Source organism: Tachysurus fulvidraco, chromosome 23 (genome assembly GCF_022655615.1).
Source record: "Tachysurus fulvidraco isolate hzauxx_2018 chromosome 23, HZAU_PFXX_2.0, whole genome shotgun sequence".
Classification (NCBI taxonomy): Eukaryota; Metazoa; Chordata; class Actinopteri; order Siluriformes; family Bagridae; genus Tachysurus; species Tachysurus fulvidraco.
The window spans coordinates 17,691,799-17,714,648 of NC_062540.1; the positions used below are offsets into that span (position 1 = coordinate 17,691,799).

General features: G+C 38.4%; 3 protein-coding genes and 3 non-coding genes across 12 annotated transcripts in view; 4 read left to right on the forward strand and 2 right to left on the reverse strand.

Annotated features, from left to right (window-relative positions):
• Positions 1-6,736: 6,736 nt before the first annotated feature.
• zgc:153284 (uncharacterized protein LOC751696 homolog) lies at positions 6,737-11,061 on the reverse strand. The gene is made up of 3 exons (XM_027171396.2): positions 10,909-11,061; positions 9,292-9,459; positions 6,737-7,175 (listed from the first exon to the last, which is right to left on the reverse strand). Exons 1-3 carry the CDS (start codon positions 10,951-10,953, stop codon positions 7,113-7,115), a joined length of 276 nt encoding a protein of 91 aa, XP_027027197.1. The 5' UTR covers positions 10,954-11,061; the 3' UTR covers positions 6,737-7,112.
• A 3,901-nt stretch (positions 11,062-14,962) lies between these two features.
• rps12 (ribosomal protein S12) lies at positions 14,963-20,512 on the forward strand. The gene is made up of 6 exons (XM_027171394.2): positions 14,963-15,072; positions 15,197-15,243; positions 16,623-16,739; positions 16,942-17,044; positions 19,860-19,961; positions 20,422-20,512. The coding sequence occupies exons 2-6, from the start codon at positions 15,230-15,232 to the stop codon at positions 20,482-20,484; spliced, it is 399 nt and encodes a 132-aa protein (XP_027027195.1). The 5' UTR covers positions 14,963-15,072; positions 15,197-15,229; the 3' UTR covers positions 20,485-20,512.
• On the forward strand, positions 16,462-16,538 carry LOC113658919. The gene has a single exon (XR_003444508.2). It is a non-coding gene; the product is annotated as a small nucleolar RNA SNORD101 (small nucleolar RNA).
• LOC113658921 lies at positions 16,778-16,862 on the forward strand. The gene has a single exon (XR_003444510.1). It is a non-coding gene; the product is annotated as a small nucleolar RNA SNORD100 (small nucleolar RNA).
• LOC113658920 lies at positions 17,087-17,168 on the forward strand. The gene has a single exon (XR_003444509.1). It is a non-coding gene; the product is annotated as a small nucleolar RNA SNORD100 (small nucleolar RNA).
• Positions 20,513-21,338: 826 nt separating the features above from the next.
• Positions 21,339-22,850, reverse strand: part of eya4 (EYA transcriptional coactivator and phosphatase 4) — a 46,880-nt gene continuing 45,368 nt past the window's right edge. For all 7 annotated transcript variants that reach the window (XM_047807159.1, XM_047807162.1, XM_027171384.2 and 4 more), the window contains one exon: positions 21,339-22,020. In XM_047807159.1, coding sequence (XP_047663115.1) covers positions 21,940-22,020 — 81 coding nt within the window. In that variant the 3' untranslated portion in view covers positions 21,339-21,939. The remainder of the gene's footprint in view (positions 22,021-22,850) is intronic.

Consider the following 22,850-nt stretch of genomic DNA (forward strand, 5'->3'; position numbering starts at 1 on the left):
TGTGTGTGTGTGTGTGTGTGTGTGTGTGTGTGTGTGTGTGTGTGTGTGTGTGTGTGTGTGTGTGTTGGTCTAGTAGAAAAGCATAATATATATATATATATATATATATTAATTGACAAAAAACAAAAAAATACAGAAGTCTAGATACAGAGTAGTAGGACAAATATGGTACATCAATTATTATGTTCTAGTTATTATCTTTAATAATACACCATTTTTAAATTGTACATTGTTAAAAAGAAAGATCGAGTGAGTTTTCAAAGAAATAAGATCGAGGATCATTTTACAAATTTGAAGTTTAATTCTATATTTAATTAATTATACAAATTGTGTAGAAAGTGTATAAAATTGTCAATGTTGCAGGATTTGGATGTTTTGGCTTTGAATTGTTTGTAGCACAAAGATTAGGCTTAAGAGTCAATTATAGTTCAGCTTGAAGAAACTCATTGGCACCTCGTAGTCCTGTAAACACAGAGATGTTCAGAAAACACACAAAGACTAAATACACTGATTTCCTCACAGCTTATTTGTTATTAGTGTGGTATAAAGGGTGTTGCTGTGTATTTTGCAGATCAGAATTACAGACCGTTGAGATTTCAGCACACAGTGTATGATGAACTGAGGATGACGAGCTGAGGTGATTAGACTGCATTCCAGTAATTTCCAGTATTTATTAATAAAAGGATTTTTTTTATCTTATTTCCTATGTTCTACATGCTTAATGAGAACATATTGTGTAAAGACGTTCATAGACTGTTTTGTTTTACAGTGTTATCAGCCCTGGGTTATACCTGACTTTAAATATGCAAGATAAAAACACAGCAATAAATAAATAGAGGTATAACGTGTGGGCATCTCACATGTGGTAGCCTAGTGGTTAAGGTGTTGTGCTATTGATTGGAAGGTCACGAGTTCGATTCCCAAATCCATCAAGCTGCCACTACCGGGCCCCTGAGCAAGGCCCTTAACCGTTAATTGCTCAGTTGTATGAATTGAAATAAAAAATGTAAGTCATTAAATGTTTGGGCAGAATATAAAGCATTGCACAGAACTTTGCATGTGCAGCCACTTTTTATCATGTTATTACCATTCACACTATCATAGCTCACTATCCTCATCCCCATCCCTCCTCACCTTTACCTGTATTTCTTGAGAAAGTGTGGAAAGAAGGTCTGTTACAGATCTAATCTGCACTCATGTGATTAAATACATGTTTAAAGAAACTCACCCCACAGTATTGAGCTCCATTAAAGACCTGAGGAGGCAAGGCACTAAAATTCCCCACCTTCTCCCTCATCTCATTCTTCACATCAGGGCTCACAGTGATGTCCTTGGCAACGTAATAAATGTTTTTCGAATCAAGGAACCTGAAGATTGCCTCCTGCTGTTTCTCTATCTGAGAGGAGATTGTTTAAAATCTTAGCATTATATTAAAAGCGGTTCATAGAGTTGTATTTTTTTCTTATTTTCTTTACATTCCTGAATGCTTTTAGATGGGTCTTTAAGTCAAGTCAAGTCAAGTCAAGTCACCTTTATTGTCACATCACCACGGCACATGTGCCTTGGTGAGTGAAATTCTTGGGAGCGAGCTCCAGACATTGCAGAACCATTTACATACAGTAGTAACATAACATAAACATAAATAGAACAGTTTACAGACAGGTTAGAAAAAAATGTGCAAAATGCTGCAAATTGTTCAGTACCATTGAAGTGTGCAAATGTGGAAAATGTGGAAAGGATGCAATGTGTTCATACATAGTCAGTACACACAGTGTACTGCTAGACATATATATGACCATACATATATGTATGTATAAGTATAAATATATATATATATATATAAGTATTATATACATGTAATATTAAGTAACATGTTAAGGTGCAACGACTGTACAGATACAGAAATGTCCTGTGGTACCGATAGCTTATTGTCAGATAGATTGTTATTTTAGATTAGATGCAGTGTGTGTGTGTATAGTACCATGTGTATTGATGCAGTACAAATACAGTGTGCGTGTATGCATGTGTGTATAGTCCGGTGTTGAACTGTTGAATATGCTGTGTGCTGTGTTATTTATGGCTGTTAATTAGTCTGATGGCCTGAGGGAAAAAGCTATCCCTCAGTCGACTAGTGCGGGATCGGATGCTGCGGAGACGTCTTCCTGAGGGGAGCAGAGAGAGCAGTCTGTGGGATGGGTGGCTGGAGTCATTAATGATCCTCCGAGCTTTTCTTATACACCGCCTGTTGTAGATGTCCTGGAGGGAGGGAAGCTCACCTCCAGCAATGTGGCTGGCAGTTCGCACGACCCTTTCCAGAGGCTTACGGTTGCCAACGGTGCTGTTTCCAAACCAAGCGGTGATGCAGCCCGTCAGGATGCTCTCTATAGTGCAGGTGTAGAATGTTCTGAGGATGCTGGGGCTCATTCCAAACTTCCTCATCCGTCTCAGGAAGAAGAGGCGTTGATGTGCCTTCTTCAGCACTGTGTCGGTGTGTGTGGACCAGGTGAGGTCCTCACTGATGTTAACACCCAGAAACTTAAAGCTGCTCACATGCTCCACAGGTGTCTTGTCGATGGAGATGGGTCTGTTTACCCTCATACTACATAAAAAAAGACCCATTTAATTAATCAGTACCTCCAGAATTTTATCATTTGCAGAAATTAACACAAAATCAAACCAAATGCCACTAAATTCATTACAACACACACTGAGCCAAAGCTAAAGCAATTCAAGCAGTTGAAATAAAGCTTTCTTTGGCAACAGGATTTCTACAGAGCTTTTAAAACCGCTGTCAAAATGTAATTGACTCAATAAACAGCTCCCAATGTCTATATAATATTGGGATATAATAGAATGAAAAAGAGATTTTAAAATACAAATGTGAAGTGAAGTCTATTCATCATAAAGAAAAGGAATAAAAGATATTTTATGGGATTTTACCTCTATAAAGCCACTGGCACTGCTCATGTACAGTAGATTATAATAGGCATGGTGTAGTGAGACGATCTGACAGCTGTGTCCGGAGTGTGAGTGTAGGGATGTGTGGTGTGTGAGTGTAGGTCTATGTGGTGTGTGTGAGTGTAGGTCTGTGTGGTGTGTGTGAGTGTAGGTCTGTGTGGTGTGTGTGAGTGTAGGTCTGTGTGGTGTGTGTGAGTGTAGGTCTGTGTGGTGTGTGTGAGTGTAGGTCTGTGTGGTGTGTGTGAGTGTAGGTCTGTGTGGTGTGTGTGAGTGTAGGTCTGTGTGGTGTGTGTGAGTGTAGGTCTGTGTGGTGTGTGAGTGTACTGTAGGTCTATGTGGTGTGTGTGAGTGTAGGTCTGTGTGGTGTGTGTGAGTGTAGGTCTGTGTGGTGTGTGTGAGTGTAGGTCTGTGTGGTGTGTGTGAGTGTACTGTAGGTCTGTGTGGTGTGTGAGTGTAGGTCTGTGTGGTGTGTGAGTGTAAGTCTGTGTGGTGTGTGTGAGTGTACTGTAGGTCTGTGTGGTGTGTGTGAGTGTAGGTCTGTGTTTTGTGTGAGTGTAGGTCTGTGTGGTGTGTGTGAGTGTACTGTAGGTCTGTGTGGTGTGTGTGAGTGTACTGTAGGTCTGTGTGGTGTGTGTGAGTGTAGGTCTGTGTGGTGTGTGTGAGTGTACTGTAGGTCTGTGTGGTGTGTGTGAGTGTACTGTAGGTCTGTGTGGTGTGTGTGAGTGTAGGTCTGTGTGGTGTGTGAGTGTAAGTCTGTGTGGTGTGTGTGAGTGTACTGTAGGTCTGTGTGGTGTGTGTGAGTGTAGGTCTGAGTGGGGTGTGAGTGTAGGTCTGTGTGGTGTGTGTGAGTGTAGGTCTGTGTGGTGTGTGTGAGTGTAGGTCTGTGTGGTGTGTGAGTCTAAGTCTGTGTGGTGTGTGTGAGTGTACTGTAGGTCTGTGTGGTGTGTGTGAGTGTACTGTAGGTCTGTGTGGTGTGTGTGTGAGTGTACTGTAGGTCTGTGTGGTGTGTGTGAGTGTACTGTAGGTCTGTGTGGTGTGTGTGAGTGTACTGTAGGTCTGTGTGGTGTGTGTGAGTGTAGGTCTGTGTGGTGTGTGAGTGTAAGTCTGTGTGGTGTGTGTGAGTGTACTGTAGGTCTGTGTGGTGTGTGTGAGTGTAGGTCTGAGTGGGGTGTGAGTGTAGGTCTGTGTGGTGTGTGTGAGTGTAGGTCTGTGTGGTGTGTGTGAGTGTAGGTCTGTGTGGTGTGTGAGTGTAGGTCTGTGTGGTGTGTGTGAGTGTACTGTAGGTCTGTGTGGTGTGTGTGAGTGTACTGTAGGTCTGTGTGGTGTGTGTGAGTGTAGGTCTGTGTGGTGTGTGAGTGTAAGTCTGTGTGGTGTGTGTGAGTGTACTGTAGGTCTGTGTGGTGTGTGTGAGTGTAGGTCTGTGTTTTGTGTGAGTGTACTGTAGGTCTGTGTGGTGTGTGTGAGTATACTGTAGGTCTGTGTGGTGTGTGTGAGTGTAGGTCTGTGTGGTGTGTGAGTCTAAGTCTGTGTGGTGTGTGTGAGTGTACTGTAGGTCTGTGTGGTGTGTGTGAGTGTAGGTCTGTGTGGTGTGTGTGAGTGTAGGTCTGTGTGGTGTGTGAGTGTAAGTCTGTGTGGTGTGTGTGAGTGTAGGTCTGTGTGGTGTGTGTGAGTGTACTGTAGGTCTATGTGGTGTGTGTGAGTGTAGGTCTGTGTGGTGTGTGTGAGTGTAGGTCTGTGTGGTGTGTGAGTGTAAGTCTGTGTGGTGTGTGTGAGTGTAGGTCTGTGTGGTGTGTGAGTGTAAGTCTGTGTGGTGTGTGCGAGTGTGTCTTTGAGAAATGCTTTAGAAAATTGAGTCGGGACCTTGGGTAGCACGTTCGTCTCACACCTCCAGGGCCGGGGTTCGATTCCCGCCTCTGCCTTATGTGTGCGGAGTTTGCATGTTCTCCCCGTGCCTCGGGGGTTTCCTCCCTCGGTCCAAAGACATGCATGGTAGGTTGATTGGCATCTCTGGAAAATTGTTCATAGTGTGTGAGTGAATGAGAGTGTGTGTGTGTTCCCTGAGATGGGTTGGCACTCCGTCCAGGGTGTATCCTGCCTTGATGCCAGATGACGCCTGAGATAGGCACAGGCTCCCCGTGACCCGAGAAGTTCGGATGAGAGAGAGAGAGAGAGAGAGAGAGGACCTCAAACTAAAAATCAAAACAAACGTGTAGCCAATGAGCAGAAAGGGGCGGGGCTTGTCAATATGCGGCGGAGAGAGTGTTCAGTGCGCATGTGTGACATTAGCAGAAAGCGGTTTTAACATTGACATGGAGGATAAAAACAAAGAAAGAAAGCGAAGAAAAGGCTTACGATAAGGCAGGGAGTAGGACGCGGTTGTAGCTGCCTCTCTACATTACTACGATAGAAAAGAGGTGTTATTTGTGTAGTAACAGCATTTAGCTCAGGAGTTATTGACTCGGGAAACTCCAATCTGTCCTGCTCCTATAATAAATGTAATATAATTATAAATAATTATTGGTAATATATATAAATATAAATAATTATATAATAAATTTATAATAAATAATTTATAATAAATAACCCCTATAATAAATTTAATATAATTATAAATAATTATTGTTAATATATATAAATATAAATATTTATATAATAAATTTATAATAAATAATTTATAATAAATAATAACTCCTATAATAAATTTAATTTAATTATAAATAATTATTGGTAATATATATAAATAATTATAAATAATCTGTGAATATGTGGGCAACTTCCTGCTCCTTCAGTTCTCTCCAGCGCTAATCCTATATTAACACGTCCTACTTCTTGCCTTATAGGAGGAAGATAGTGACCAATGACTTTCTTGGTAGGCTACTGTTTACTGCTAAATTTTTATATTTTGGTACAAGCCGTGTTTCGTTAAAGTGTGTGTAAAGTTAATTTGTTTCAATGTACCTGTAGGTACCTGCGGCCTATAGACATGTGCGGCTTATTTATGTTCAAAATAATATCTTTTTTTAAAATTCAGTGGGTAAGGCTTATATTTAGGTGCGCCTAATAGTCTGGACATTACGGTATAGACTTTCCTTTGCTAAACAATAAAAGTGTAAAGGCCTTCTAAGGAGTTTTTTTGTTTTTTTGGAGCGTCCATTTGTACATGTGAACTGAATCATATGTGCTGGTTAATACTATGAACAGCAGCTAAGCTAATTCCGCTTCACTTGCTTCTACCCATCCTGAGGCATCCAGAGATTGTACTGTACCTGCTCCGGTTGTGTTTTGTTTCATGAAGATTTTGGACCTTCAGTGAGTAAAGAAAAACCCTGTGAAGATCCTGAGGCATATAGAGATTGTACCAGTACAAAGATTTCTGGACATTTCGAGAAGATACCAACTACATGTGGTCCTTAAAGACAACAACCTCCTCATGAATGTGTATCTGACTGCAGAAAGGACGTTATTCATAATAACACTCTCTGGTGTTTATAACAGTTTATAATCACACCCTCCAGTGTCACCCAAATGAGGATGAGGTTCACTTTTGAGTCTAGTTCCTCTCAAGGTTTCTTCCTCTTCCATCTAATGAAGTTTTTCCTCACCACAGTCACCTCAGTCACCTCATACTTGTTCATTGGGGATAAATAGAATTTTTATCTTTATCGACAATTTAGTGTTTTTCCTGCTCTAATACATTGACTTAGACTCAGGAAGTTAAATAAATTGACTGATTAGATGAATCAGCTGTGTGTGAGTAAAGAAAACACAAAAAACACACTTAGCACTGGTTGACTTTATAGTATGCAGTAATATAAGTAGGGCATATTGGCTGTGTATTATCCATGAAACAAAGAAAAAACAAATGATATGTAGATGTACCTAATAAACAGAATGGAATACTTATACAGTATCTGTCTGTCATTAAAAACCTCATAAAATGTATTTAATTAAAACATAATTTTACAAAATGTCTTATTTTAAGAGTAATAGTATAATGTAATGAAATATTAATCATATCATTTATTATATTATTATTTAATGATACTAATTTGCAAGCGGAGAAATGTTCCCATGTAGCAGAATCTCGAGCTTTTAAGCTGTCTATTGCACAAAGATAAGCTTAAGCGTCCACTATATACAGTCCACTTTTTGACTCATAGTTTGAAGAATTTCTCTGGCTTGCCGTCTTCCACTGCTTCGAAGAACGCCTGATAGTCCTGTATTAACAGAGAAGAAAACACTTTTAAAAAACACACAGATTAAATACACTTATTTCCTCACAACTTAATTGTTAGGGTGTTGTTAGTCATGTTCCTGTCAGTTTTGTAGGTAATGCAAACAGTTGAGATGTCAACACATGGTGTGTGAGGAGCTGAGACTTAATCTTGGGACTAGACTCTAGACATTAATTATGTCGCTTTGTAGAAGCCAACATTCTGTTTTCCTATTTAAGCTTAGACAAAGATTTATCAAGAGTAACTCCTCCTAGAGCTTGCGAGCCACATGCACCAAATTCGGATATGTTGTAGACCCTGGTCTGAAATTTATGTTATTACTTTTCTAAGTGACCCGAGTACCGGTACTGTACTTTTGGTACCGGGTCTCAAAGTGGCCTTTTTCCCATAGACTCCCATTATTTCGAGGTTTATAACTCGGCAAGCTTTCGAACTATCTACACCGAACTTGGCCAGCTCCTTTAGGGTGATACTGTGAACAAAGTTTTAAATTGGTGTACTGACTGGCGTTCCCGTTGTCCCACAGCCCCGCCCCCAAAATATGCAAAATCAAAAAACTTTTTACAACATGGACATGTGACGTATCAAAACACTCAGAAAAATGAGGGGAATTACCTCACGTGTATTCTGGTGATGTCACGTGATGTCACATGAAAATCAAAAATTTGCACAACATGGACATGTGACATATCAAAACACTCAGCCCAATGTGGGGAACTTCCTCAAGACTATTCGGATGACGTCACATGCTCGTCTCCACTTGCCTTCAAATGTTTTGTCACCCTAGCTTTCTGTCCTCTTGCCTCCAAACATAACACTGATCCTTATGTCCACTCGCCTCCAAAAAACACCGGCCTTTGCGAATACTTGCTTTGTCAAAGCCAACATCAAAGTTTGTCGCGACGAACTTTACAAATCTAGTTACTATATGTCCTTACTAAAAGTGTGTGTGTGTGTGTGTGTGTGTGTGTGTGTGTGTGTGTGTGTGTGTGTGTGTGTGTGTGAGTGAGATGGGGGGCTACGCAATGTTCCACATTTTCCTCACTCAAGCGGATTAGTAGATTTTATTGCTTTTACTGGGCGTTTTTAAAGTGTTCCCATGTTCTATTTACTTACTTAAAAGGAAAGACATAGTGTGTAAAGACTGTCAAACATTTGTAACACCCTTCGGTTTTTTTGCTGGAATATATACCACAGTCTTTATGTCAGTGATGAAGTACCTGTAGATTATACGATCAAGAACATATATGTAGAACAATAAAACTGATGGATGATCAGAGAATCGATGATTGACTGAAGTAGTATAAATGAAGAGCAGTGTATAGTCATCAAAAGCGTTTTAAAGACTATTAGGATTGAATAGCAATTGTTTACAGAACGAGATCTACAATAACGGAAAAAAGTACTATACATTTTTTTAAAATAAAAAAAATAGTATACTATACATTTATACCTTTACTTTTAGCTTCTTTGATTACACAAACTTAAACCTGTAGCCCTTCCATCTGTTAGAATATTACAACAGATAACCAATCAGAAATTGGGCTACACGTGCCTTAGGTGAGCACGTGAAATCACGACGTAGCGTCAGGCGGATACACGCTAAAAGTGAATGCAGTTACGAGGGTAAAATTAGCTGCCACTGTAAAATGAGTGGAACTTGGATGTTAACGGATGCCTTGTAAACTATGCGACAGTTTTAAAAAGCTGTCATAGATAACACCAGATCGTGTGAAACGGCAGATCTGTTCCTTTTTTCTCACTGACGTGAAAGCTCGAGACAAGCCGCTAATGACAGCGGTCACGTCGAGTGTTAATGGTTGTTAACTTTATCCATAGGGTTAATTGTAAACTCCTGGTAAAAAGGTATGAGATGCCTGAAAAGTAATCTAAAATAATCCAGGATTCTGTTTAACCTGTGGTAAAAACACCTATTAAGTACAACATCCAATTTTTCAAACTTCCTGTGTTAAATATCCAGCCTGCACACTTAAATTCATTTAATGCACGTTAAAACATTTACATTCACAGCATTTGACAGACACAAATGTATAATCCAAAGCGAGAACTTTTCTGTGTGCATTTATGGGAAACTCACCCCGCAGTATTGAGTTCCATTGAAGACCTGAGGAGGCAAGGCTTTGGGATTCCCCACCTTCTGCCTCATCTCATCCTTCACATCAGTGCTCACAGTGATATCCATGGCAAAGTACTTGATGTTCTTTGAATCGAGGAACTGGAAGATTGCATCCTGTTGTTTCTTTATCTGGAGTGAGATTCAGTTTAAAATTTTAGAATTGTATTAATAGCGGTTAATTGTTCATGACACTGATCATCACCATCACACACATTCAGCCAAAGTCCACTTTGATTCACGTCAGCTATCTTAGAACGTCATTACATATGTGTATTCACTGGTAAAAGATGTTTAAAAACACTACGAAATTTTGGTTTTCATACTCGATTGCTCATTACGTATAAATAAATTTTAATTTAAAATGATTAATTTTTTTTAATACTTTTTTATACTTTTTATATAATGACCATTGTTAAAAATTCTATACCAATAAAATTTAATTTAATTTTCCGTCCGTCATTGTAAACAATACTAAACAGCGACAGTGCCGAGGTTAAACTACAATGTTATTATTTATTTTTGTGTTAATTGATTATTATTATTTATTATGTGTTAATAGGATCCCAATTAGATTAATCAGAATATTGGTACTGTTTTTTTTCTGCTTCTTAGTTCATCACTCAACACTTCAAGTGACATACTTAACTCGGGTGTTGACTCAGGGATTTGCTGAGCCGCGACATTCCGTAACAGTCACTATTATACAGTTATTTATCACAGTATGTCATAATGCCTGCTGAATGTCACGGCCTTATTTTACTCCACCCAGAAACACTGAGCCTAGTATCAGCTTTAACTCACGATATATACAGAATATAAGCAACGATATTGTGAGTTGAAGCTGATTCTAGTCTCAGCTAATTAGCGTCAAGACGACGAGTCTGATGACGTTCGTGGAGTTATTAGTGTGAAAGCTGAAGCATTGGAAACTGATCTGTTTGTGCAGAATGCACAAAAGACAACACAGAGAGAGAGAGAGAGAGAGAGAGAGAGAGAGAGAGAGAGAGAGAGAGAGAGAGAGAGAGAGAGGTGGACAGACTAAAGTGCTGCTGCATCGCTGCCTAAATCCCACTGCATCACTCTCAGCAAGCAGCCTAACAGAATTGTGGGTAATGCATAAAACCATTAAGAGAAGTTTAAACTAAAAAAAGTAATCTAATAATTAATATACGGTATATATTTAATACAATATAATATGCCGAGTTAATATACAAGTCATTCAGCATGGATTATTCTTTTCAGAAAAGTCAGTAAACATATCAGGGCTAGATTTAATCTATTTTTGCTGAACTGTCTTTTTTCCCAGAGCTGTAATTTCCCTTCTTTAAATGCCTGTTGTCAAAATGTTGCTGACTCCATGAACATACAGACAGGAAGTTTTATAAGAACTTTCGTTTAACACACGTCTAATAGCCAACAAACCCAAAACTATGGTTCTGCAAGGACAAATGACAGCCAAACAGTGAGAGAGAAAAGGTCATGAGATTAATTAATAAGATTTAAAGAAAAAACATTTCACAATGCAAATCTGAAAAAAAAAAAAGTATTAAAAAGGGATAAAAGATGTTGGGATTTTACCTCTCTGGAGCCACTGGCAGTGCTCATGTAGATTGTAATAGGCATGGTGTGGTGTAGTGAGGCGATCTGACAGCTGTGGTGGACTAAAGTGTTGGTGAAGGTCTGTGTGATATGTGTGTATGGTGTGTGTGTATATGAATACTAACTTTCCCCAGGACCAGGCAGGCAGGTTCTGGCATGATTACCACCTGACAGACACACCTCATATATACACACACACACACACACACACACACACTCACTCTCTCTCTCTCTCTCTCTCTCTCTCTCTCTCTCTCTCTCTCTCTCTCTCTCTCTCTCTCTCTCTCCCTAACTCAGTTGAGAAGCAGTGAGTCAGGGCAGGTATACCGTATATATTCATTTAAAGTGCTTAGTTTGTTTCTTAGCAAACTTAAACTTTTGTAACAACGTAAGATATAAAACATGACATGGACAGTCAAGGAAAATAATTATTAACATGCTGTAAAAAAAAAATCTGCTTCTTGTGTAATCAGGGAAAGTGAAATTATTGACTATCTCCTACCATTAATGTTAAACATTTCTAGCAGTTAGCAGACACCCTTATCCTGAGTGACTTACATTTTTTTATGTATACACCTGAACAATAAAGGCCTTGCTCAGGGGCCCAACGGTGGTAGCTTGGTGGACCTGGGACTTGAACCCATGACCAGCCAATCAGTAGTCCAACACCTTAATTGCTTGGCTATCGAATTTCTATATAAAACTACACAGGCTTTTTTTTTTGTTCCATAATAAAAGTGTATATCTTTTAATATTTTTTTTTTACCAACCTCTGTGGAGATTATGTGGAGTGTCCACTGTGCAAAGTTTCTATGAAGGAGTTAATATGTTTTAACTACAACATATTACAACATACTATGTGTGCATTAATACATACCTGTGAACTGACCTATTGTCAGAATCAAAACCTTCTGACCAATCAGAATCAAGAATACAACATCACTGTTGTATGAAACATTCTAATAGTAATTGTTGGATAAATTATATTCAATAGATATCATGAGAATACTGAGAGATCTGAAGCTGTCATTTTAAAGGTTAATGTTTCAATGTCTCTCCTGGATCTTTATTTTTTCTTTTTTTTTTTCTTGCCCATAATGTGAAAATGTCTTGGATTGCTATTCCATATCACCTCATTATGCTGCAGATGTTCTACGATTCACTGGAGGAAAGTGTTATATTCTACACCCAAGAAGTGTTATGAGGCACTTAAATAACAGGATCAACAGGTATTAGGCTGGGCCTATGTTTGTGACCTAACCTGACAGTCTGGTGCATGTGACAGAGAGGACAGAAAAAAACAACTGAACCCTTCCGTACAATACACATCTCTGACAGACTCCTGTAGTGCTCAGTCCCCATCCCTGACATACCGAATAGGGGTAAATTAAGCAAGCACAATTAAGCACAATTAACACAATTAAGCACATTTCTCCAATGTACAGGTTCACAACCCTGGTTCCTGGTCCTACACCCTGTTATATAATACTGTATGTTTTTCCTGCTTTAACACATTCACTGAGAATTGACTTATTAGATTAAACAGCTGTGCTGGAGCAGAAAAAGAAAACCCAAAAAAACACACTTATCTCTGCTTCAGGTACCGAAGCATTCTGCCCTCACGACCAGACTGTGTAACAGTTTCTTTCCACAAGCCATCAGACTTCTTAATAACTGAACTGAACTGTACTGAGCACAACACACATGCACATAAACTACTGTAAATGGACTGCTCAGACCTACACTAAATACACACACTTCCATATACATCCATCAAACTGTTTGCACACTGTTTTTGCTCTTTGCACATGTTGTGTCACATTTCAGTTGATTGCTGTTTTGCACAATACTTTACAATATATCATGTAACTGCTGCTATAAAACTGTGTTATTCCAGTATTTCTGCAAACATAATATTGTTGAACATATAGTATTTACAGTATTTACACTGGTCAGTGCTGTTTTTGTGTATTGTCTGTTGTCCTGTACTGTCTTTCTGTCTTTTGTCCTGCACTGTCTTGTTTGTCTTGTCCTGCACTGTGTACACCAGGTCACACAGATGCACTTTATGTATCTAGGACTACTTACTAAGTCCTTATAGCTCCGTCTTTGTGTTACAGTATGTAGCACCAGGTCCTGTATAAAGGTTTCATGTCTCTGTGTACTGTAACAGCTGTACTGTATATGATTGAAATGACAATAAAAGCTTGTTGACTTGACTTGACTTTATAATATTCTTTAATAGAAGTGGTTTAATAAAATCACTACTGACCCTTCGCAACCTGGACATAACCTCTTTCAGCTCCTCCCTTCTGGCAGGTGCTACAGAACTTTGCTTACTAAAACTGCCACACAGGAACAGTTTCTTTCACCCTGATCAACAACTCACCATAATTACACTCACTGCTTCTTATCATAAGTACTGCATTATCAGGACTGTCAGTCACCAAATCATCTGTATATTATACACTACTGCTGCTGTATATTGAACTAAAGCATAATATTGCACAATATTGTTATTTGCACTCCCACACTTTATGTACATTACTGATCGTCCATATTCCATATTCATATTTGATATATTTTATTCATTCTATATCCACATTTTTATACTCATTCTGTCTACATTGGATCTCATCATCTGCATTGTTTTCTTGTATATTATTGTGTTGTTTATATCTGTACTTTTGAGAGTCACAAATTGCTGGAACCTTGTGTGTGACATAAATAAAAATCTATATAGAAAATAGATGTCTTCGTCTTGTTGCCTCAGGGAGATTATTCACCTCACTAGTCATGACTTAAATACTTTTTGACATTGTGTAAATGTTCAGGTCCTGCGTTGGAAATCTGTAATCACCAATAAACAAATGATTCATTTAATCACCAATAAACAAATGATTCATTTGATCACCAATAAACAAATGATTCATTTGATCACCAATAAACAAATGATTCATTTAATCACCAATAAACAAATGATTCATTTAATCACCAATAAACTAATGATTCATTTGATCACCAATAAACAAATGATTCATTTGATCACCAATAAACAAATGATTCATTTGATCACCAATAAACAAATGATTCATTTGATCACCAATAAACAAATGATTCATTTAATCACCAATAAACAAATGATTCATTTGATCACCAATAAACAAATGATTCATTTGATCACCAATAAACAAATGATTCATTTAATCACCAATAAACAAATGATTCATTTAATCACCAATAAACTAATGATTCATTTGATCACCAATAAACAAATGATTCATTTGATCACCAATAAACAAATGATTCATTTGATCACCAATAAACAAATGATTCATTTGATCACCAATAAACAAATGATTCATTTAATCACCAATAAACAAATGATTCATTTGATCACCAATAAACAAATGATTCATTTAATCACCAATAAACAAATGATTCATTTAATCACCAATAAACAAATGATTCATTTGATCACCAATAAACAAATGATTCATTTAATCACGAATAAACAAATGATTCATTTAATCACCAATAAACAAATGATTCATTTGATCACCAATAAACAAATGATTCATTTGATCACCAATAAACAAATGATTCATTTGATCACCAATAAACAAATGATTCATTTGATCACCAATAAACAAATGATTCATTTGATCACCAATAAACAAACGATTCATTTAATCACCAATAAACAAACGATTCATTTAATCACCAATAAACAAACGATTCATTTGATCACCAATAAACACATGATTCATTTGAACACAATTCTGTGTTCTTTTAACCCTTCTTTCAAAAACCCTTTACTAACATTTCTGTGTTTTTGTACGATGTCTCTCAGGACGCATAATACACACAAGTACAGCGTAGAGCGCCACCTAGTGCTTGCTTGTAGTAAACAATTCGTCGCTGAATAAATAACGCTTAATAAACATAACCGTATTTGTGTATCAAACGAAATAAAACGCCATAAAATAAAACTAACGACAAATATACACGAATGAGCAGTCTTTTCGGGGATAAACATTTCTTTCAGGCACTTTGCAGGACACCTTTGGGTCCTTTTAGCGTTTAAACAGTGTTGTCGCGGTTGTGACGTCCTCTTTTACCCGCTGTCAGAGGGACGATTGGGTGAGTTCTCGTGTTCTCTCACACAATCCGCTTCAAACTGTAAACATCCTTCAATTAAACTACTCTTGAGCATCAACCAGGATATAAACATTGATATGGCGGCGTTTGTTTGTGTTTATTTCAGAATTTTACTTCCAACATCCGTCGTTAATCTACAATGGCCGAGGAAGGGTAAGTGCGTTGCTAAGCACCCGGCGCTCGCGCCACGATATAAGTACCTAAAATAGCATAAAAAAAATAATAAAAACTTGCACTGCTTGTTTACTTCTTGTATGTTGAAATAGATGCATTTACACTTCCATATAAACGTCCCTTAAGTTAATATGTAGCGCTAAGAGCTAAATGAGGTGATTTGCTAATTAGCTATAAGCTAGCTGAGGTAATTTGGTCATTAGCTATAAGCTAACACAGGGCTCTAAGTTCTAAGGCAGGAAAATTTGACACAACATTCCAAAACTTAATATTTGAGTTAAAACAAAACATAAATTGTACAATGTGGTGCTGGTGGTTAGTAGCCTTATTTTTTTGAGATTTAATTGATGATAAATTAATTATTTTATAAAATGCCTAGCACCATCTCAGGGCCCCCTGTTTGAGAACCACTGGCCTGGACTACTTGTTCTGAACAGGTTGTAAAACTGTTGGCTAAGTTACACACACACACACACACACACACACACACACACACACGGAAAACTGATGCTGATTATCTGAGAAACATCTCTAACAGCAGTCAAAATGTCATTGTGTCAAACAAGTTGTGGATTTGTGACATTAAAACAGGAGATACTGACTTACTCTGTGCTCAAAGTGATGCTCACAGCTCCAGTGGTTTTCTCAAGGATGATGCTGAACAATTCCAGGATTTTATTTTTATTTTTTCTTCCTTCATTGGCTGTTGTTACAATAGTGCTATTTTCTGGTTGGCTATTGTGTAGCCTATATTTTTGATTGGCTGATAAGTGACAGGCTCAACTAAGAACTCCAGGGGAGATGTGCTTGCTTCCTGCCCGGTTCCATAGAGGCAGTGGTGCGGACAGATACATTTTGGGTGCTGTGGCATTTTAAGCTCCCTAGTTTAAAATGTTTCTGATTGCTGTTTTATTTATTTTATTATTTTACACACCCTCAAATAATCATTTAAGTTAATCATTTAGTTTATGGACAATCAAACTTTTTGTTCAGACATGTTTTAAATGTTTATTTGGTTATACATTTGTTGAACATGTCGTTATTAGTGGTCTAGAACTTGGGCTTTGTCAACAAAAAGACTTGAGAAACCTTCGTCTTTAATTTATTTGCCTTGAGGTTCTTGAAGTGTGTTGATTTATTGCTGAGTGGTAGCTGCATGTCAAAGCAGTGCTTATACTTTAAAAACCAAAGTCCTCAGGTGCTATGATGACTCTTGGTCTTTAGTCGGATACCCCTTCACTCTCTTCATGAGTGAGACATCCAGTCTGAGCATCCTGCTGGACAAGTGGGGTTTTTATTTTTTTTTAATCTTTTTGGCTTTGTTCTATTTAACGTCTTCCTGTCCCGTTTGCGCACAGCATCGCTGCCGGAGGTGTGATGGATGTGAACACCGCCCTGCCCGAGGTGCTGAAGACCGCACTCATTCACGACGGACTCGCTCGTGGAATCCGGGAGGCTGCCAAGGCTCTAGATAAGTAAGAACATCGGGCTTAGCTGTTACATTTTGTCATGCTGCATCTATGATGATGATCTGGCTCCCTCTACTGAAATCACTGAGGAAAGCTGCCATTTGTTACCCAATTTCTTTCTGAGGTGCTGGTGATTAGTTGTCAGCGGACTGGTAAAAGATCAGTTTGCCTCATTCTTGTTTTTTTTTTTTCTTCTTTCGCTCCTCAGGCGCCAGGCTCACCTGTGTGTCCTTGCTGCCAACTGCGACGAGCCCATGTACGTCAAGCTGGTGGAGGCTCTCTGTGCTGAGCATCAGATCAACCTCATCAAGGTACGAGTGCTTAGCGAGCATGTTCTTCCTACATGATTGGTTTGTGTCTGTGATGACAACTTGGCTCCCTCTACTGAATCTAATGAGGAAATAGCCTTCGTTACCCAATTGTTCCTGAGACACATTGATGTACTTGTGATTGAGCTGCATGTAAAACCTGCTTGGTTTAAAGGCTGAATCTTCCACAAGATTTCCAAAATGTACCTGCTCTGTATTTGTCTGTTTGGCAGCTCCAAGGTTAAACCTTTAGGGAGTTTTGCAATACAGTATTTTGTATTTGGAAGTAACTTGGCTTAGCAAAAGAATTTTAGAACTGATGTTGTATAACATAATATTTAGTAGTTACAATTAAAATGTCAGCTTCCACTCAGTTTGATTCGATGTACCAACATCTATAATTTTAAAGAATATTGTGCTATAAACACAATCGTAAGAGTAACACATTACAGTATTTTCCACACCATAAGGCGCACCGTATTATAAGGCGCATGCTAAAACATACGGTCTACAAAAAAGGTAACAGAAGCAAAACAGTGAGTTTAGTTGAACTTTATTATACTAATTAACCTTTTACATGTCTGCGTCTCGGTACCGAGCCACCACCGCTAGGAGGCGAAAATGCATCAAATTCATTGTAACTTCATTGTAACTTTTAAGCATTAAATCCTCTAAATACACGGTTAAATTATATACTGTTTGAAAGCTTAGACTCTCAGGATTTTATTAAGCGCACACACACAGCATAATATGATTTATAGTAATTTAACCATTTGATAGAAAATTGAACTAGGTGGCGCTAGTTCGATCTGTTTACTCACTTTTAAACGCTGGTCTTTAAATTTTCCTTTCTTCACATTGTCACTAATGTTAATGTATTTTCCAAAACAAATGCTTGTAAAAATCCCCGAGAGTCCAAAAACTTGAAAATGTAATCCTTTTAATCCAAAACGCTTTGCTCGCTTCACAAGAATTATGTGTTTGACCGGAAACTGAACACGAAGCTTCACTTCCGCCCTTTGTTGGACTCCTACGTCTCATTGGACACATACCAAAATTTCAAAACGCGTCAGATTTGTAGTCGAGGATGTGACGAAGCAAACAAGCCCTCGCATGAGCCAACCAGTGCCTGTGCGGCCGAGATAGGCAGCTAAGAAGCCAATGAGGTCTCTCCATGCTATGTGGGTGACCCGCCCTTTGACTGACATTTGCTCCGTCCAGTAGCGATTTGATGTTTCGCGAGCATCATAGCTCTTTAGCCAATAAGGAGACGATTCCAACGAGATGCAACATGATACATCTGGTGAGTTCGGGCTGTGCAATAAGCGTGCGCATATTAATTTTTTTCAGCTTTATTGCGCAATTCTCGAACGTTTCACACTCTCACACCTCAGGGTGTCAGTTTACAGGCATTTTTTCAAAACAGAGTTATAGGCAGAGGGGTTCTCTTTGTTATAGGACTTTTGAACTAAGCATGCAGTCCTTTTATACAAAGTTATACAGTAAAAAAAATAAACAAGAAAAACCTGAACAGACGGACATGTCCATAGAAAAATATTCATATAAAATCCATTTTTGAGTCTTTTGACTTCATTTTTTTTTTTGGTGAAAGCCAAGACATGTGGCTATGGCCCTCAGTTGTTGTTTACCAACCAGAATTAAATACAGCAATGTATGTAATCAGTTTATCAGGTAAACAACTCAGACGGAAATAAACACCCTCCATTCTAGCCTCTATAACTGTGTCAGTAAGGCTTAGAATCAAGCTGACACTTGTGTCGGAAACTAGAGACTCTCTTCTTTCCAATGAGACCAAGCTCACCTCTGTGTGTCAAAGTATATGGGAGCTGTACCACTTTTTATGTGGGTATGTCATCTAGGTGAAAATCATGAAAATGGGGGGGCGACAGGTAACAGGTTAACAATACACACTTTTTTTTTCCCCTTCTCCCACAAATCCATCAAGGTCCTCATCTACTGTTTTCTTAACATGGTGCAGTACATTTTCTTGCTTCCTCCACTTCTGAACCAGAGTCATTGATGTTGAATTCTTTTGTAGCTGCTCTATTCCCATTGACAACCGCGTAACTGATAGCCTGTAGTCTGAATTGTGCCTCGTAAGCATCTGATTTTTATTGGCGGATGGCAAACCAACTTTTTGGTGCATTTACCGCCACCCACTGGACTGGAGTGTGGAGCGCATAATGGTTCGGAAGAAACAAATATGATTTGCAAGATACTGGTAGTATACCTACCGGGGGCGTGGCGAAGGTATTACGTAATGTTCTCTGATTGGTTTATCGCTGCCAGCGTACGTAGTGTATGTATTACGTCCCTGTGTCAGCGGGAAATGGTCGTACAGTCAATCAAGCGGCGCGCTTACCAAAGTCACACAACATTTTTACTGATTTTTGGAACTCTGTGCACATAAGGTGCACGGGTGCTTTTGGAGAAAATTTAAGGCTTTTAGGTGCGCCTTATAGTGCGGAAAATACTGTACATTCTCATAAACAGGACCGGCTCTATCTTTAATGGGCTAATTATTAGGAGAAAGATCCTCAAATCCGTATGATTTGGAGAAATAATTTTAAAATTGTAACATGGGTCCACATCCAGGTTCAAGTCTGTGACTAGTATAAAATCCTTTTCCCCCGAATGTTCCTCGTGCTCCTTTTGGTATGTTTGTAAACTGAATGGTCAGACCTGTACGATCAGCCTTTTAGTAAAGTAGCTTCATTTATAAAGTAACACAGAATCATGCCTACAATTTCTTTCTGTAATAAGCGTGCTGACCCTCCCTTGTGTTTTCTCTTTACAGGTAGATGACAATAAGAAGCTTGGTGAATGGGTTGGACTGTGCAAGATTGACAGGGAAGGCAAACCTCGCAAGGTGGTGGGCTGTAGCTGTGTGGTCGTTAAGGTGAGGGAGCCTTGTTTCAGTTCAAATCAGATGGGAGCTGTTTGATTAGCCAGAACGAGTCCAGACACTGGCTTTCTGTGCCATGTGCCTGTTTGTGTTTTCTTACTGGCGAGAGAGAACAAGCCGGAATCACGAGCCTCAAGAGCTGAACATGGTCTATGAGGTCCCCAGATGGGCAACACTCTACTGTACTTAAAGCTGGAATCTGATTAGAGCACGAGTTGGAGTCTCTTGTTTATATGTAAACCAGTGCATGTAGCACTTGCAGTGTTAAAAGTTTTGGTTCTTTTATTTTTGGATTGATTTCTAGGATTTTTCTTAAATAATGCTCTTAATTATATTTGTCTTTTTTTTTTTTTTTCTCTCTCTCTTCCTCCTCAGCTTTATAGTATTCTTGTCTTGTCTTGTATAATTGAGTTGAATAAAAATGAGTGACGTTAAACCTTTTTCTCTTCTGCAGGACTACGGCAAAGAGTCTCAAGCCAAGGATGTCATCGAGGAATACTTCAAATCAAAGAAATGAAGAACTGAATAAAAGCTTTTTGAAGATATTTGATTTGAAGCCTTTTGATTTGAAAAACATTTGGATTTAGATTGTGACACGATATTGAAGTAATTGAATTTGTCAGAGTTTAAGATCTCTACAGGTGTTTAGATGACATTTGGTGTTTAAATTGGGTGATAGAACTGTGCACACTGTCGTGTGTGTACATATTTATTTATTGCTTGCTGTGCAGCTGTTTCAACTTAAGTACTAAACAATTTAGTTCTCATTTGTTTAATGTGGTAATAGTCAACAGATTCTATACATTCTGTGTATTTACTGTGTTCTACATGCATGGTTACTAGTAAGGAGCAAATCAGCCTGCTTAAGAGAAATGCAGCACAAGATGTATCATAGTGTAGAGATTACACCTATCCCCTTTTTCTTTTCTTTTTTTTTGGGTTTTTATCAGCTGAACTGTTTACCTTGGGAATGTAGTATATCCTGAAGAACCGACCTGAATTAGTCATGGGTGGAGGAAACTTCAGTGGTTGGCTGAAAATGGCTTGGTGATGCAATTTAAAAACCCAAAATGTGATGGTTATTAAATATAAAACATTTTGGAATATTTATATACATGCATTGTACTCATGCAGTCAAAGAGGTGTTTAAAAACTTGTAATATTAGCTAGTTAGCATTATCCAACTAGCTGCATGAGGTTTGGTTAATGTGGAAGGTTTTTTTTTTAAGACCATTGCATAAGCTGTCTAATGGTATTTGTAGCTGGAAGTCCACATTTGATATACTGTTTTTATAAAAGCACAAGCTGGAATGCTTGACTATAAATATATATTACACATATCAGAGCTGCAAAATGAACAGGAAACAGATGTAGAGTGTTCACTCTTTCATTTTCAGTCTTTGTTCATCTACATACATTTTCAAAATGAACAAAAAAAAAAACCCACACAAAATTCATAAGGCACAACAAATTATACACATACTTCTTTGCCAAAAACTTACAAAAAGACCAAATGAAAAAAAAATGCCAACACAGTCTTTAATGTTAACTGAAGTTCCTGTAAAATAATTTACATGTGTTATTAGTCTATGCTAGATTGTACAGATCTATTGTTTTATAGCAGAGGAAAACTGCACTATGAGGTTGAAGCTCCTCTGAATAGAGAGGACACAAAGTTACATAGAAGCAGTTTTGTTCGTCTCTGAAAAATGAAGATCCCACCGAGATGCAGCGTGTATATAATATAAGACCTTTTGTGAGCGATTGATGAGCTCGTTTTGAGCGTTAAAATCCCCCTGTTGCCCCTTTGCTCAGACAGACCGAGTCTTTTTAAGACAGTGCAGAGTTATCTCAGAAGCCAGAGAAATAATTAAAAAGACAGACGACACAACCCAACATAAAAGGAGACTGCAGTGTAATGTTGTTCTTAAATAGTTGTACAAAAAGAGGCCTATGATACAGCTGTCGAGTGTTACAGGTACTCGAATTCCAGTGCTTGGTGGAGGGCGAGCAGGTCCGAGTGGCTGGATATTCGCCAGAACGGCATGTTGTGCTGTGAGGAGAGAAAGAGATTGTGGTTAATTTGTGTCAGAAAGAAAAAGAGAGACAGAGACCTTACAAACTATAAAAACACCTACAGACGGGTGACAAATTGAAGGAAAAAAACAATGTGTCTCAAGTTGTTGATCCACAAGGAGTCTTCTGAAACTACTGGAATGATGAACGCCGTTTAGAATTTTCTCCTTATGCCATGTCTAACACATTGCTCCAGAATCTCTTAGTCGTTGTTTTGGGTTCAGATCTGGAGACCGTAAAGGCTCATCGGATCTCATGCCATATCTTTCCCATCATCCCCGTTGAGATAGAAATGTTTCAACGTAGGATAACGGGAATATAGATAAGACAGAACTTGGGGTTTATTTCCAATGTACACCTGAACCAAGTCAGATAATTAATAAATAATTCATAATTAATAAACAACCCGATGGTTTTTCCTTCATTTCATCACCCGTCTGTATATACTGAATTGCCAGTGTTTTAGGTTCATCTACAGTGCACTTTATACTCAAACATTAGATTCCTGTGCTCTGAACCCGATACTAATGAAGAGCTGAAACTAATGAATGTGATGATTGACACCGATTGTCCAAACAGATGTTCTACTGTCAGTAAAAATGTGCCTGTATGGAAGGACCTAAGAAACTGGCAACTCGGCGTGTATCATATCCCCTACATTAAAATGAACGATAACATTTACAATAACAATGATGGGCCTCATTTAGCAATCTCTTAGTAAAGTTAGTAGTAAGTAAAAGTTTTTGCAAAACAAAAATTCAACAAAAGCTCAGCTGTTGCTGTGTGTCAGCCACCACAGACACGCAC

Bases quoted from the DNA above. Each gene is read 5' to 3' on its own strand.
- rps12 (XM_027171394.2), top strand. The intron at 17,045-19,859 runs GTACGAGTGCTT...TTCTCTTTACAG, and splicing joins ATCAGATCAACCTCATCAAG to GTAGATGACAATAAGAAGCT. The intron at 19,962-20,421 runs GTGAGGGAGCCT...TCTCTTCTGCAG, and splicing joins GTAGCTGTGTGGTCGTTAAG to GACTACGGCAAAGAGTCTCA.
- zgc:153284 (XM_027171396.2), bottom strand. From the start codon at position 10,953: ATGCCTATTACAATCTACATGAGCACTGCCAGTGGCTCCAGAGAG. The intron at 9,460-10,908 runs GTAAAATCCCAA...ATCTCACTCCAG, and splicing joins CTGCCAGTGGCTCCAGAGAG to ATAAAGAAACAACAGGATGC. The intron at 7,176-9,291 runs GTGAGTTTCCCA...CTGTTAATACAG, and splicing joins ATGGAACTCAATACTGCGGG to GACTATCAGGCGTTCTTCGA.